At 46.5% G+C, this 17,700-nt stretch overlaps 1 protein-coding gene across 13 annotated transcripts in view; it reads right to left on the bottom strand.

Moving 5' to 3' along the window:
- The window catches only part of LOC124180940 (diacylglycerol lipase-alpha), a 51,630-nt gene that overhangs the window by 29,725 nt on the left and 4,205 nt on the right, over positions 1 to 17,700 (bottom strand). Inside the window, exon 1 of one of the 13 annotated variants that reach the window (XM_046566899.1) lies at positions 16,209 to 16,460. The exons of the other annotated variants lie outside the window; for them this stretch is intronic. Coding sequence (XP_046422855.1) covers positions 16,209 to 16,303 — 95 coding nt within the window. The 5' untranslated portion in view covers positions 16,304 to 16,460. Of the gene's footprint in view, positions 1 to 16,208; positions 16,461 to 17,700 lie in introns of those variants that run through there. 13 annotated transcript variants of the gene reach the window in all.

Raw genomic sequence — 17,700 nt, 5'->3', positions numbered from 1 at the left:
AAGCACGGAAATTCCATATAAAATTGCAGATTTATTTTCACTTCCAGAACACGTTGACGCAATATTAAAAAAAAGCCGCAACACCACATGTAAACGCTGACGGCCACACTTGAGGAACTTAGCCAGTGTAGGATTTTGGAGTTGTGGAGTGATTAGCGAAATGATTAATGCCGACAATTATGGTTAACGATAACAAGAAATTAATAGGTGCTTTATTAAAACAGAGAATAAACGAGGTACTGGGTTTACACGATTGATTGACGAAAGTACGGAAAGCAAAAGAGTGAAGCTAGCTACTTGATGTGTATGTTACGGGAGCGCAACGAAGACTAGGGTGAAGAAAAAGTGCAGGCTCGCCCCCGAGTCGAGGCCAAGGGTCGCGGCGCGCCATAAATGCCACATGTAGGGAAATTTCCGGCGCGGTCAAACCCTTAGCCCTCGGCTAGCGAGGCGAGGCCTGGGCACTCGAAGGCTAGTCGGACATGAAAATATTTCAACGGTTTTTCTCGCCAGTGGCGGGTGTCCGCCACATCACCCCCCTGCCAGTGATGGAGTCACGCAAAGCCGCCTTGCAGGCGATCGGGAAATCGGACGCGTCTGCCCGATCGCGTGGTGTTCCGTGGGTTGGGGTTGTCTCTGGCTGGCTCGTCCCGAGCCAGGTCGATGTCATCGTCCTCGGCTGTTCCCTCTGTTGGCCTCTCCTCCGGGGAGATCACGTACGCCGGTTTTACCCGGTCGATTGAAACCGTGACGTGCTTCCCCCGGACTTCAACCACGCAGGTCTTGTGTCCGGCGCCCCTGCTGACCACTCGGAAAGGCCCCTCGTACGGTTGCTGCAGGGAACCTTTTTGCGTGTCCACTCGTACGAACACATGGCTGGCCGTCGCTAGGTCCTTCGAAACGAAGGTTCGCCTCTCGCCATGCCGTGTTCCCGGTATGGGGCGCAGCTCCGCGAAGTGTTGCCTGAGCTCCTTGATGTACTCGGCAGCGTCCTCGCAACTCGAAGAACGACGTGATACGAGGAATTCACCGGGTAAACGCAATGGTTCGCCATACACTAATTCCGCTGCGGTTGCCCCAAGGTCCTCGCGCCATGCAGACCTGATTCCTAACAAGATCGTAGGCAAGATCTCCGTCCATCGCTCTGTCGTGTGGCATCGAATTGCTGCTTTCAGCTGGCGGTGGAAACGTTCCACGAGTCCATTGGCTGCTGGATGATACGCGGTTGTCCTCAGGTGGGTCGCGCCTGCCAAAACTGCTAGTTGTTTGAACAGCCGCGACTCGAATTGCCGTCCCTGATCAGTCGTCACCCTCAGCGGGGTGCCAAACCGCGCGATCCAACCCGCGAAAAGGGTCCGAGCGACGGTGGCAGCATCGATGTCTTCGACCGGAAATACCTCGGGCCAGCGCGTAAAACGGTCCACGCAGGTGAGACAGTACCTGAACCCTTGCGACACCGGCAGAGGACCTACCAGATCGATGTGGATATGCTCGAATCTCGTAGATGGTGGAGAAAATTTCCCGATCGGAGCGGACGTGTGTCGCGAAACCTTTGCTCGTTGGCATTCTACGCAGCCGCGTGCCCAGTGCCGGCAATCCGCCTTAATCGACGGCCAGACGTAGCGTTGCGTCACGAGCTTGACCGTCGCTTTGATTCCAGGGTGCGAGAGGTGATGTACGGCGTTGAACGCTGCTCTTCGGAAGGGCGTTGTCACAAATGGACGCGCCGTTTGAGTGGAAACGTCACAGTAGACGGCTACGTCTGTTCCCGGAATCTGCACCTGCCTGAGCTGCAAGGCAGACTCTCCCCGTAGGTACGTCCGCAGTTCGTCGTCTCCTTCCTGCGATCGCGCTAACGCGTTATAGTCGATCGGTGTTGTTACTTCGTCGATCCTCGACAAGGCGTCGGCTACAACGTTGTCCTGCCCCGAAATATGTCGGATGTCCGTGGTAAACTGCCCAATGAAATCCAGGTGTCTGAATTGGCGTGGTGAGCACTTGTCGGACTTTTGTCGGAACGCGAATGTAATCGGCTTATGGTCGGTGAAAATCACAAATTCTCTGCCTTCGACCATATGCCGGAAGTTCTTCACAGCTAAATAGATGGCTAATAACTCTCGGTCGTACGCTCCGTACTTCTGCTCGGCTGTGCTGAGCTTCTTCGAAAAGAAACCCAATGGTTGCCAATCTCCCTCGACGCGTTGCTGTAGTGCTGCTCCCACGGTGAAATCTGAAGCGTCGCAGACGATTGCAAGTTCGGCGTCGCTTACGGGATGAGCTAACAACGTGGCTCGCGCTAGGCTTTCCTTTGACGCTTCAAAAGCCTGTTCAGCCTCCATGGTCCACTTTACCGGGGTTCGTCCCTTAGCGTTTCCCTGGAGAAGGTCGTTCAGGGGTGCCTGCAGGTATGCGGCCTTGGGTATGAAACGACGATAGAAGTTTACCATACCCAAGAATTGTCGTAGCTGTTTTGTAGTTACGGGCTTTGGGTAGGTGCGGATGGTTTCAACCTTTTCTGCCAGCGGCCGAGTGCCCTCGCAGGACACGCTATAGCCCAGGAATCTTACTTTTACTGCCCCGAAAATGCATTTTGCTGGATTTACCAGCACTCCGTAGCTTTTCAACCGCCTGAAGAGTTCCCCCAGATGTTGCAGATGCTCCTCTTCTGTCCGCGAGGCTACGAGGATATCGTCGATGTACACGTAGCAAAATTCCAAGCCGCGGAGTACCTCGTCCATGAAACGTTGAAACGTCTGTGCTGCGTTGCGTAGGCCGAAAGACATGAATGGGAATTCGTACAGGCCAAATGGAGTCGTGATAGCCGTTTTCGGGACATCTTCTTGTGCTACGGGGATTTGGTTATACGCTCTCACCAGATCTATTGTGGAGAATATGTTGTTCCCCTGGAGGCTCTGGGAGAAATCCTCGATGTGCGGGACCGGGTAGCGATCCGGAACGGTCCGATCGTTGAGAGCACGGTAATCTCCGCAAGGTCGCCACTCGTCTCCTTTCTTGGGTACCATGTGCAACGGTGATGCCCAACTGCTCTCCGAAGGGCGAGCGACTCCCAGTTGCAGGAGATTTCTAAATTCTCTCTTCGCGAGCTGTAGTTTTTCGGGTGCCAAACGGCGTGGTCTACTGGTCACTGGAGGTCCGGGCGTCGTGCGGATGTGGTGGCAGGTTGAGTGCTTAGGCTCAACGTGTGCCCCCGCTGGCCGCGTAATCTCCGGAAACGTAGCGAGGAGTGCATGGTATTGCGATTCTCCGGAAATGACTTTAATACTAGGGCCGTCCTCCGCGATCTTGCCGGGTGTCTTAAAAGAAGTGACCCCGTCTACGAGCCGTTGATTGCGGATGTCGACGAGTAGCCCGAAATGGCTGAGAAAATCCGCGCCGATAATCGGCTTCGTGACGTCAGCGACGACAAAACGCCAAGTGAGCTCCCGACGGAGTCCGAAGTTCAGATTGAGCGTGACGAATCCGTATGTTGCGATCGTTGTATCGTTTGCCGCGTAAAGTTCGTAGGACGTTTTGGCGCGCGGGCCGCGTACCTGAGTTCGCGGAAACACGCACAAATCGGCCCCGGTATCTACAAGAAATCGCGTCTTCGTTGCCCGATCCAATACGTATAAGCGGCGCGATTTTGGGCAGGGGTCGTTTACCGCTTCTAACGCCCCCCCGTCGCGTTTCCCGACCGGTAGGTGCACGGTGTTGTGCACTTTGTAGCGTTGGCTCCGAATCGCGCGTGGTACCAACACTCACCGTTGCGGCTTCGGTCCCGCTGACGATCCCTGGTCTGCGAACGCTGCCGCGAACGTGTGCGTGATCGGCTCGGCTGGTCGTCCACCTTCCGCTGGATTGCCGCGATGTCCCGCTGGTGCTGTTCCTGCATGGCCACGACGGTAGCCAGGCTTGCCGTTAGTTGCTCGACCAAGGCTTCGAGCCTACTCGCACTCCCCGCGTACTCGGCGACCTGGTGGCGCGGAGTTGCGTCGGCGATGGCGTCGGCTAACTCGGCAACCGTATCCAGGTTCGCGGTCGTTTGCGTAGCAAGGATAGCCTGCATCGACGAGGGTAGCCTGCCGAGCCACAGCGAGCGCACGAGGCTCTCCGGTACAACGACGCCTGCTAGCGCCTGAAGATGCCGCAGAAATTGCGAGGGCTTGCGGTCACCCATCTCCTCGTGCTCGAGTAATCGCCGCGTCTTCTGTTCCTGCGACGCGCTGAGACGACGGATTAGTTCCATTTTTAATTTCTCATACTTGCCGCTCGCGGGCGGCCGCGTAAGAATGTCCCGCACTTCCGCAGCGTATTTCGCGTCTAAATTGCCTGCGACGTAGCTAAATTTTGTTTCGTCTGCGACCACCCCCGCTAAGGTGAACTGACTCTCGACTTGTGTGAACCACATCTCCGGGTCTGCGGGCCAAAACGGCGGAATACGCACAGCGACTCGGTCTAGCGCAGCTCGTACGTCGGTTACAGCGTCTGCCGGCATCTTACACGATCTGGGGTCTATATACGGTTACCAATACCACTCAAATTTCACAGCTAAAATATGAGTTCACTAACACTAGCACTCACAATAAAAATTTAATACAGCCTGACACGAGAAAGAGTACGGATCGCGCCAGATCACGTCGGGGTCACCAATTTGTAGGATTTTGGAGTTGTGGAGTGATTAGCGAAATGATTAATGCCGACAATTATGGTTAACGATAACAAGAAATTAATAGGTGCTTTATTAAAACAGAGAATAAACGAGGTACTGGGTTTACACGATTGATTGACGAAAGTACGGAAAGCAAAAGAGTGAAGCTAGCTACTTGATGTGTATGTTACGGGAGCGCAACGAAGACTAGGGTGAAGAAAAAGTGCAGGCTCGCCCCCGAGTCGAGGCCAAGGGTCGCGGCGCGCCATAAATGCCACATGTAGGGAAATTTCCGGCGCGGTCAAACCCTTAGCCCTCGGCTAGCGAGGCGAGGCCTGGGCACTCGAAGGCTAGTCGGACATGAAAATATTTCAACGGTTTTTCTCGCCAGTGGCGGGTGTCCGCCACAGCCAGCTGTGCGGACGCCTTTGTTTCCTCTTGTAATGAGAGCGGTAAAAAATTTGCGACAGATTACGATAGCTGAATTTGCGACGTAAGGGCTGAAGTAGAAGCTCGCCTATAGCCGGGAAGAAACTCGAGAAAACTCGAGAGATTCGAACAACTATGGTGAACAAGTTTTGAAGGACATTCGAGTGTCCCGACATCGCGGCAACAAAGTATAAGGGACGTTTCGCAGTGAATAGACGAGTCTCGGGGAAATCCAGTGTGGGTACAAACCGTGAGGTGAACACGGCGCCCAGACACAATGCCGAAGTGAAAGAAAGACTTCACGACGTGACAACGGAGAGAGTCAATGACACTCGAATGTTAAAAGGTGAGCGTCTGGTGGTGCAGGCGGGTTGACCCCGAATGAGCTGACAATGAGTGACATCGTCCCTGCGGTGAATAAGGCGCTGTGACAGGAGGAGAGGCCTATCGGGGTGAAACGTAACCCGTCGTCAGACCTCGTCTGGAAGTCTGAGTAGATATCCTGAATGAGCGCTCGATCGACGCTTTCGGGGTTCGGGAAGCCTCGAGGCGGGATGAATGTGCCTACATCAACGCAGGGAAAAAGAGAGGTAGAAGCGAAAAGGGCAGTTTATGAAGAGAATGCTGAATGTGTGGCCCGGAGCGGAGGGTGCGGTATCAATGATGTCACGCAGCCGGGTCTCTCTCTCGTGAATGAAGGTGCAGGACGCCCGGTGTTCTCGTCAACGGAAAACCCATTTTGTAGGTTGAACAGCGGCCCGCTTAATTGCGCCTGCGTTTCGGGCATGAATGAAAGTTTTCCGCGTTCGCCACGATCGCCGGAGCTGCTGGCTGCAACCTTCCAAAATTCAACTCTGAAGGGATGCAGGGTCGAGCCAAGTTTTCAAGAATATTGCTAATCCTCAAGTTTACTACAACGAATTCCCCTTAACGCGTTAGAAACTTAAGTTTAGTGTAATGATGAGGCAAAATTGTGAGGGAATAAATTTTGCAAAAAAGAGTTCATCGGGTTTCATACTCGGAGTAATATTTATAGGAATGTATTGAACGCAACGAATTGGTAGATATTATCGTTAGTCGAAGCTTCATGTTTGTTGTAAAAAAAAAAATTATATTCAATCAGGCGTGCCCTTAACGACAGCATTGGCAAGCCTAACGCGACGTGGCTGCACGCTAGGCGAGAAAATATTGAATTTACCGTTTGTCTGGGGAACCTGATCGTATCTCTCGTGCGTAATGACGTTCCATGTCAGTTTGTCGCTAAAAGCCTACATATTCTTCATAACATCACCGGCACTATGGGCGAGGCCTGTTATACATCTACGTACATACCTACTTAGGTACGGCAAAAGTATTCCCGAAGAATATTACCAAGTGAAGACTACGCGTACGGTAAAACCCATGGGGTGAAACCATCGCGCAAAATCTCCCTTTTAGACAAAGGCTCGTTTACCATATAACGAAGGGCTGGCTGCGGCATGGCGGCACCCTAGCTTTTGCACTGCAGCCTCCCCCAAGTTCACGAAAATAGAAGCCTAGCGAGTGGGTGAAACGGCAAAACGAGGCGGGGGTAATCTGGGTAACCATTTGCATCGAGCCGCTCCGAGGGTGCGAGGGGCACTTGAACGTTCAACTGTTGATGACGTATCCAGTGCCTGCAGGGGTGGCGGCTTTGTCGCGATGCAGCCCCCGGTCCAAAAGCGCCGAAAGCTCGCGGGGTCGGCTCGAGTTTTCGGTCCGAACAATACCCCGCGCACCAAATGATCGTCCGCTGTAGGCACGCAGAGCGAAGCCGGAGAGAGAGAGAAGAATTGGGAGTAAAAAATTAGCGAGGGCCGAATTGATTCTACCCGGCTGATTATATCCAGCTCCAAGTTTGTCTCCTCCGTGCGCCTCAATTCTTCGCGGGGGACCCGCAAGATTGACGATCGTAATCACCCCGAGTACATGCCCCTGAATTTCGTCGTCCTGGCGGAGTATCCGCCGGACGTATAAATATATAGCTATACGTATATATCCTGCACCTTCCCCACCGAAGTACCCCGGGGGTGCGAGTAATTCTGGGCCGTTGGATTATTTATTTGCCTGATTACACGACGAGCCCGCACGACCGCTTTCCGCACCCTCGGCTGTACGAAATCCCCGTCAAGTCACTTTGGAGATCAGGAGAAGAATATCTTGGAGGCTCTCGTCGTCGCCGAGTAAACGGGGGAGCGTTATAACCGAGGCTGAAAGCGGTTATCCGTTAATCGCGCGCGGAGCTTCTCATCGGCACTGTAAACACCCGAAATCGGGGGAGACTCGACGCCACGGAGACAACGGACACTCTGCGACGCGTGCATTATCCACCAGGTCAATACGGGCACGTGAAAGCTCAAATTCCATCGGCTCTCGTAACCGGGCAGCCGTCGAACGATCCGAGCGTAAAACGAGCGCGTTAAAGATCGCGTCGTAAAAAACGGACCATCCGAGAGACGGATTGTACGTGTAAAGGTCGCCGCTAGTGCCTATAATTGAACTGAGGAAAAGTAAGGCGGAGTAGAAACGGCAGGGATTTTTCCTGCTCCAAAACGTGAGTCAACAGCTTTTGAAATTGACGCGATGAAACACTGATGATCCTCGTGACGACGCGTGGACAAGAAAGTTATGCGTACCCGGTTGTATTAACGCGCAAAGCCTCTGCCGGCTTCAGAGACCAAAGACGATGTTTCATCGGTTCGTAAGCCATCGCCGTCGTACGATTCTTTGAATTATATACGACCGTCCAGTTGAAGGTGATTCCTTCTGACGGATCATCCCGCTCTCGGCATTGACGCACATGTGCCTACGGGGAGGAAACGACGAGTATCGGTTTAATGCGTGGAATTCCGCATAGGAAAAGGCGTGTTGTTATAGGGTCGTAACTGCACTGTACAACCTCAAGCTCTTAACGACCTTAAATGTTGGTATTCTGTAGTACCGCCAGGGAGCTTTCAAACTTTGACAAGATTTACTGAGACCAATAAATTACAATTTAACGACTGATATATTTTACACGATTAAGCACGTTTCGCTCCCCCGCTGATAAAAAGCTCGCTGCGAGGAACCCCAAGTATAATATAATGTACCCGAACCCCGGAGATGACGACGATGACGATGACAAAGATGACGATGATGATGGCGAAGAAACGACGGTGAAGTTTTACGCGCTGTATTTCAGGTGCTGGGCCGAAAAATCATTGAAGAAGTGAAATGCAGTTGTATAATTCTCAACTGAAATATGTATAAAGCATCGTTCGATTATTCATTTACGAACGTTGCGTGATCATGCATTCGGCAACAACGTATATTATGAATTCAGATGCAGATATTCCAGAACCTGTTATGCTCGGTTGTTAATTACTGCGAATTCGAGGTAACAATTATTCATCGATACAGCATGAATAACTTTAATGCACGAATAAACGTACGTTTATGCGTTAAACTTTAAACGACAGTTGATTAAAGCGAGGTTTGCTACGAGTTTAATTTGCTTATCCTCACGCCCGTATTTGCCCGAGCTCCAACAATGGCGCATTGCAAAACGTGAGCTTGCATATTATTTGCTCCCTTTTGCACACACGAGCGTTGTGTAAATGATTAATTATATGTCGTATAATTACATGCACCCTCAGATCTCTAAGCACCATGTGATTGTTCTTTCTTTTTCACACAAGAATTCTGTTTCTCTTGCATTGGGTACATCGTACACGTAAAGCACTGCGGATTGGATTTTGAACACACGAGAAGAGAAGTTGCAATAAGCACTCTTAGCGATTCGTATAGTAAGATGGATTTTTTGAACGTCTTTCAGCGTCAATTTTACATAATTGTCGAGTGTTTGATTTTCGTGAATATTCAATAGTATATTATATACTTGAAAGTAATTAATTGAAAGATATGAAAATTGATGAAATCTAGTTTGTTTACATTTGATAAAGCTGAAGAGAGAATGTACAAGAGTGTGATTTATCAATCAACTTGATTGCGATGACATAAGCCGATACGAGGTCATCGCATGCAATTGAATATTTTAACGCTCCACTGATATTGTACACTCTTACTTCTTGGAGTGTTTTGAAGAATTATACGCCATAATAACGTAATTTTGTACAGTGAGGCTACGAATCGACTGACCACCAATAATCCGGATTGGAGTAAGTCTGTGCAATAGCAATGTTACCACCACACCGCAAGCTGTGTAGGTGTATTTTTTTCCCCTAGTAATCAATCGAGGTGAATGACGCGGGTACCAGAAACGTATAATTCAACATTTCGCTTGAGCTGCAGCGGTCGGAACAATAAATGACAAACTACGAGAAGCTGTTTTGCAAAGGTTAATTGCGCAAGTGCCGTATATTACGCATTATGTTTAGCTATGAGCTCACAGTCACATCGAGATGGGCACGTTATGTTACGTATCCACGCTGCGCGTATCAAGAGAGAAAGGCTCGTGCTCTGCGTGGTGTTGTTTTTACGAAGAGGTGAAGAGAAAAAGTTCAAATTAGAAAGAAAAACAAAAAAATATACGAGGAAAGAATGAAGAAATTTGTATATGATGTTATAATGCGTTCAAAGTTTGCGGGAATCTGCGAAGCTGCCAAGATGTTTCCGCGGGTATTTACGACCCGGGCTTCTCTTACACGCGAGGCAAAATACACGTACCTACACCTAAAGCGAGTTGGCATAATATTATAATGGTGAAAATGAGATACCACTACCAGTCTATTCGCCCGCGCGCGTTTGCATAGTTTATTTTCAAACGTACTCTAGACGCCCACTATTATAATTTATGAGGCGCTTCAAGTCTCCCTTTCATATACATACCTGTATACAATACAGGCAAATGTAACAGCACAGAGTTGCGCAGAGTATAACATGTTATTACTCCAAACATGAAGCAAAATTCATCAGCATTAATTCATTATCTCTAACGCTGTTGAGAGCTGAAAGCGCTGATCAACTTGCCACCGAGACGGTTAATTGAACGATCGTTGAGCTGATTTTATCTCCTTGTGGAAATTAATAATTATTACTTCGTTCCGCTTTTAGCGTTATCGATATTGCATTGTCATCTTCTTTTCTTTACCTTGGACAGGGTTTTTTCGCGCACAAGGAAAACCTGGGAAACCGGGAAATCTCAGGGAATTTCTTGCAGCAGAGAAAACCCAGGGAAAAGTCTGGGAATTTGGAAAATGAAACTGGAATTCTCAGTCTGTCTAAATTAATTTACGCATCTTGCTGCAATCCGTTATCCAGCCGTCTCGAATTGACGCGTACAGCACTTCAACTTTGTTGCATTCAGAAGTGGCGTACAACAATGATTTGACGTTTATTGAAATCGGGGCTGTTCTTCCGAAGACGATAACTTTGTATCTACTGATTACTACAATCTGGAGTACTGAGGATGTCGAATAAACTTCTACGACAAACTTGAGGACTTGAATAATAAAGCAGTGAGCGGCTAAGAAAGATGTATCGAAATAACGACCGCATCGGTTGAGGTAAAGCGTATACAAATTATTACATTGCTCGAATTTTTTCTGTTATAAACAGTCGAGGTAAAAAATATACCATTCGAAAAGTGAAATATACATCTAGGAGAGCAGACGCTGCTTTGTGATTATCGTTTGCGACCGAAAAGCCAATTGGTTTCATTTCGCACGTATCTGCGTACCATGCGCGTGACAGATTGACTGACTTTTATTTATGCGCGAATAATATTTTGTTCCTTTGCTCGATCGACCATACGGTTGTACATACGCATATACGTACAGAGCTTTTCCTTGCTTTTGTTTTTTTTTACTTAGTTTCACCGACGCAGAAAACCTGTCGTGCCATTTATCTCAAGCCGCGCGGTAAGGAAATCGTGTCATAATTAAAATTTTCCGCGTTGTTTGATCTCAACTTTTCTTCCCACCTACAATTAGCGTTCCGTGAGAAAAACTCGTTGAACAAATTGATATTTCTATAATTTTCTATCCTTTGAATACCCGGGGGAATTTATGTATTTCTCTTGTCGTCCGAACGCTACGAGGTGATTTATTTTCTTTTCAGCAACGTCGGGTTCATTATTTTGGATTATACCGTACGAATCATCGCCTGCTGTACTTAAGTAACGTTTGTCTTTAAATTTTCCCAAATTAACCTAATTCAACTTAAATTTTTCTCTCTGCCGCAGATCCGAGAGCTTCGTAAGTAATCTAATCTGCGACTGCTGCAGGAACCGCAGGCAGTCCTCCCTGTAAACTGGTGTGCAGGGATCTGGAGGAAGCAATCTGGGACTCCTCATTCTTCCTCGTACTCTGCCTTTTCTCATTGCTCCGGAACACGTATAGAGACCGCCTTGCGAATGAAACGCGTTTCTTTTTATCTCACCTCTTGTGCAATATGATTTTTATTTATTTTTTTTTTTTTTCCATTTGTGATTCTTCCGATCTACCATTACAAACGATCCACTGCGACCAAAATTTATACTATCCTTCACATCGTATTTACAATCTAATTAAATTCCTTTCGTTTTCGTTTAACCGTTCTTGCTCAACAATACCCATTTTTATTATATACGGTAGTGGTTTAGTAACCTTGATAGAAAGTACGCGGTTTGTCGACTCTTTAGACTGTGGTGTTGTCGGGAGGTTAGTAAACGGATGACGCCAAAGATTGCGGTTGATAGTGATATGGTATGACAAACTGTTTATTATGAGAGAAATCGAGTTATAAGAATTGGATGGTATAATAGAAATGCAAAGGCAGGGAAAAAGGCGAAGCTAGTTAGTAGATGCGTATGCGCAAAGAGCACGGCGAAGACTGGTCACAGATGAGTAAAAAGTAGGGAAATTCCCGGCGCGGTCAAGCCCTTGGCTCTCGGCTAGCGAGGCGAGGCCTGGACACTCGAAAGTTAACTGTAAAGGACAATAGTTGCAAATAGACATAAATGGAGAAAAGGAAATATTGCGAAAGATTTTTCGCCGGCTTGCTGGTGGATGTCCGCCACATAGACGATTACACTTCGAGCTTCTGACCGCAGTCTACGTAACTAACTCTACTTCTCGTCTTTCGCAAGTTAATCCTCAGAGAAAGCTTTTCTTCAAGTCTCAAACCGCATCAGCGGGTAAGTAAAAGTTTGTCAGAGCTTTTCGTTTAACTTTAATTTCATTATTTGCTACGTCGCAGCTGCTGGCTGAACTTTGAAATCGTGCAAACAATTCTGCCAGCAAAAGTCTAAAATATCGCATACGTGACGTTTCGCAGAAGAGTGAAACAATATATGTATACTGTCTCATACGAATATATCATGTTGGAAAAGGTGAGGCAGCCAAATGTCACGAAAGCCTAATCAGTAATTTGCAAGTCCAACGGCAAGACTTGGTGAATCATTTTGGAAAATAACAGCAGGTACACGTTATACTCACTCGCGCCGATCGATAAAAGATTTGAGTGAAAGGCGATAACAGCCGAAAGAAAAGGGAAGGGAGATCTTATCATAATTGCATGAGAAACGAATTGCGAACAGTCAAACAATAAGTATCCGCATCAAGTATGCAAATATAAAAAATGATAATGAACAGAGCGATCGGTCGCATACCGTTAGTCAACTAGCGTAAGCTCACTGTACACGGTACAGATATTTATAGATCTCACATCTATGCGAGATAATTACGTACAGTGATTTAATCGGAACGGCGCTTACGGAGATTAGCTACTTCAGATACATATTTCCTTCTGGCACTTGAAAACCTTGATTAAATTCAGAGAGCCAGTGAGTCATAGAAGATGCGTATGCATCTTCAAGTTCTAATTACGGATGCACCTTCGTTAAGGGGCTCGAAACGAGGTGCGAAACGAAACATGTTTTACAAACCATCCGCGCGACCGATACGCTGGTGTGTAACCTGACTTCTCTCGAGTCATCGCGACTCTGCAACTACGTCCAATTACGTGTCGGTTAATCAGACAAGAGTCATGACCAACTGTCTCGGAACTTTTGGCAGACACGCGCACGTGAGTCCGTTTCTAGATAAGGAAAGCTTCTAGTCGTAACGTTGACGTGGGAATTGGACAAGTGGGTAAGCGTAACGTACCGCAAACTACAGAATTCAGGGGCTGCATGTCAAACACCTCTGGCGTTGCGATTCCTAACCCAGTAGGTAACGAAACAAAACCTTCAGACACTCCGAGGGAAATTCTCTGGCTGTTTCACGCCTGACGACATGCCACATTATACGTATACTGCACCGGCTGCGCAATGTTTCAAGAGGATGTATCAAAGCCGCAGGTGCGGACACCCTCTTGTATAATTTAACACAAAATTTGTCAGGTGAGATACTTTCGCTCGACACGATAAACCTCACTTTCGATTCTACTTCTTCGTTCATCTTACACTCTGCGCTGATTAAAAAATTCATCGTATCAACGGAAAATTGTATGAAAAATTACAGAATCACTCGAACTTGCCTAAGATTATGGAATCGCTGGTACATTTAAAACGCAAGTGAATAACAATAATTTGGCAAAACAGCTTCGATACAATTAAATCATTTTTCTTCCGATCCTCAAGTTCGCCGTTTCTTTCGAGTCTATCACGGACTGTGTAAAATGAAAAAATTCTCGAAGCTCGATCACACGAGGAATTATAGTTCTAATTAGTCATATAATACATCAGGGATCCAAAAAAGCAACACGCAACGACGGGAAAAAGGTCGCGGGTTATATTCGTGTCGCACGATTTTGTTGTGTCATTTTTCCATTCACTCCGCGTCTTCTACCTGCACCGTATCTATGTATTTTCAAAGGTCATTCGAGCGTGCGATTTACTCGCGTGTGCTTTCATGGGGCACATGGTAATATACCCAAGCGAGTGAGTGTGTAGCGATGAAATGGCTCAGCCTGTAAAATACAATGTGGCCTATCCAAGTCTTAGCCCTAGCATTATCTTACCAAGCGAGGGTATAACCTCCTCCATTCCGCAAGCTCTACTTCCATATGCTTCAACAATCCAACTGAACAATGCGATATTGAATATTCAAAAGAACCAGCGAAAACTGGATATTCCGTATACAGCCCGTGTGTATTTAAAGGGGGAAATAGGGTTAGGAATACGTTTTTTTTTTTTTTTTTTTAGTGATTTTCATGAAATTTATTTGGCGAGAAAGAAATGTATGTAATTTATTGAAACTTTGAGAAGATTTTATACATGTATTAAAATAAATATCGTCATTTGTTTGAAGTGTTTCCTCGGAAAATATGGAAGATATCAGCTACCACCCATCGGAGCTCAACATCAGACTGTGTACGTTCTGGAGGCCACAGTTTTCATCTGAAATCAATAGGGTTTCAAGGACACGTGACTTTCTTCCATATGAACATAAATCCGGAGTAATATCGTTGTTTAAAGAATTTTTTTATCGCGAAAAAGGTTTTAAGAAAATTGCATAAAATTATGCTCTTTTGCTTAAATGTCTCTCAGAAATGCAATTTACAATTTTTTTGACGGAGGGTCGATTCATATTGAAGAAAGTTATGTCCTTAAAGTAAATTTGAAACCCTATTGTTTTCAGAGGAAAACTGTGGCCTTGAAAATGTGCACAGACAATGTGAGTTTCGATGGGTGGCAGCTGATATCTTCCATATTTTCCGAAGAAATACTTCAAAAAAATTACGATATTTATTTTAATATATAATGTATGCAAAATTTTCTCAAAGTTTCAATAAATTATACACATTCCTTTCTTGTTAAATAAAATTCATGAAGATCGCTAAAAAAAAAACAAAACGTAGTCGTAAGTCTATTCCCCCGTTAACTCGAACAGAATCAATTTTACGATTACGAGATTACCGTACCTACAAACGCCTAGATCACTGTATAATTACTACAGAATTAGTGTATATAAGGACATTTTACGTGTGTTCGATATACCGCGAAAAATTTTTCACCTTTAACATCTGTCGTGAGTGCATGAATATTGTACGAATTTGCGCCGGTAAAAATGTATACAGCAACAGTAATCGTTGTTTGCTGAAACTTTCTAGCGGCTCACAGGAATTCTACAAATTAGTTTCAAGGTCGACAAAGATTCAAGGCGAGCAAACATCGCGGGACGGTTGAGCCACCGTATATGTTCGAAGTTAATTGAGTCGATAGCATGGACTATTTGATGCTTTATCAACCGGACGTTCAAGGGAAATTGAAGAGATGAACGAAACTGGCTGCTACTAAATCTTCTGACCCTACATTCGTTAATCGGAAAATCCATAACACTGTTTAGTGTACCAAGATGTATTCTGGACGAGATGGACGGGCAACACGCATACGCGCGTATATATCTCTTCTAATTCCCACATTTATTCCTCTGCCTCGGTTGGATACAATGTCCGACCACTTCGCTCGATTTTATGTCCAAATGCGGTGGATTTCGGGTTGAGTAATTCGTCGAATACACGGATCTTTCGGGAGTGTCAGTTTTTGGGAAAAAGTTAAACCTCGCGTTTCATTCTCACGAAACGTTATAACTAAAAATCTGACGTATTCGCAAGGATAAGAGAAACGTGGACGTTTTTCTAAACATCCGCAAAAAAAAGAAACTTCTGAAAGTGAACCTTTGGGAAAGATTTTGCCCAAAAACAGAGACGACTTCAATCCTATAAATATTAATGGCCGGAAAGTTATTTCATACACGATATCGGAGCTGTTTGACTAGACGGGTATAATGTATGAATTATGCATCATGCTGAATGATTTTGATATATAACGGCGAACAAAGACGTAACATAAACGTAACTGATTGTGATTCTATGTAACATTATAAGACAAATGTGCCTGCAGGCTCGCATTTAAGACAATCTAATTCCAACGGTGAAACTCCACACACGTAACGCGTATTTGAAAAAAGTCTCCCGTTTACAAATTTCCCGTAAATCGATTCAATCTTCGAGTAATTCTCGAATGAAATCATCTCCGGAAGCAATCATACCGGTAGGTAAATCTGTACACAAAATTTAAATGACAAGCTGAAATCCGCGCGGGAGCAAATGAAGTGTACGGATAAACGTATAAGTGGAATCGATTCGGACAGAACGATGCATCGTTACAGGGTATCAATTTATCACTCACATGAGAAGATGAATACCGGCCAGATTAAATCCAGGAATCCAGAGATCGTCGCTACCGATTCTCCATCTCCTTCCGAAAGCGATTAAACTGGGCATTTCGTATATGTGAAAATGTGATTAGTTTACTCGACGAATTGATTTAATTAGCCAAAAGTCAGAGCTCCGGTAGCAAAGAGTATCAACTCGCCGATGACAACAAGACTGAAGTACCACGCGGTCGGACCCCGTCTACTGTGAAACTTTCGTTCGAGTGACGACTGCTGCGATAAAGACCTCCAATACGAACGACCGAAGCGAGATACAGACGCCTCCTCCCCACACTCACGAATTATGCTGCAGCGGAGCAGCGAAGTGCTTACGCATACCGGAAAAAGATACATCTGCTAACGAGCGATTTCGAGCTGAATTTTTCCATGCCGATGAGCAGCATCAGCTGCTCTCATTGTCAACAACGAGGGATACTCACCGCGCGGATGACGAAGCGCTGCAGATACGAATTTGAAGAAATGCCGGATCCCGGGACGTCTGGAAAATTTGATGCTTGAAAGGGGCTCTAAGAAGGCTCGAGACGTGCATGAAACTACAGATCATGGAGGAGGTCGGGCGAGCCGTTAATCTGGTGGCACTGACCTTCCACTCCGAAAACGGCATGTGCTGGAGCGTGCTGAGAGGTCGGTACGTATGTACGTCGAGTCTTGTTTTAAATAAAACCCGGGTTCTGGCTTGGCCGAAGAACTTCTGATATCGAGGGAGTCGAACTGCACAGCTTCCAGCTTGGGAAGTTTCGACGATGGTGTTCCTTCGGACGCGTCGTGATGAAACTGACAACGAGCAGAAAAATCTATCGCGAGATGGAGAATCGAGACGTGAGAAAAGGATCGGCAAATGATCCTGAGAGTGCATCCGATAATCGAACGACTGGCTCAACCTCCGACCGGCGATGTATAAACACAGTGATTCGTAAAATGGCCGGACGTTTAACGACTATTCTCGTGTACTGCACCAATTTTATATGTTTACACGGTAGTTTTACGTAGCCCGAACGGTATTTACTTGTCGATGCTACCTGCACAAACATCCTCTGCTTACTCAGGAGTGTCGCCAGCTGTTCTACCGCCGTGTGTGTTATTTTCAAACACCTCGGCGAGCTCCAAAAATCTGGTTACAAACGCGTTTGAGTTACAGTCAAATCTGAGATTTTTCTTATACTTTTCTCCAATCTGCGAATCTGCCAAACCTCATGATCAAGCCTTCTATTCGACACATCAAGAGACGGCAGAATATTACGTACCATAGGCGCTTATCAAGCAGGTGCGCCTCGGTTGGGTATATCGTGTCACGGATGAAGATGTGTACGTGTATTGATAAGCGTTGATCGCACACCGCTGGCATCGATCTGTGGAGGGTAAAAATACTAGCGGCACGGAATGAGACCTTAACAAAACTGCAGGGCGACATGACTTGGTCGGGAAGATTTTCCGAATACGGAATAA

This window comes from Neodiprion fabricii, chromosome 4, assembly GCF_021155785.1.
Source record: "Neodiprion fabricii isolate iyNeoFabr1 chromosome 4, iyNeoFabr1.1, whole genome shotgun sequence".
In the NCBI taxonomy this organism is placed as follows: domain Eukaryota; kingdom Metazoa; phylum Arthropoda; class Insecta; order Hymenoptera; family Diprionidae; genus Neodiprion; species Neodiprion fabricii.
Note: the sequence above shows the minus strand (reverse complement) of the source record. Positions and strands in the feature narration are given on the sequence as shown.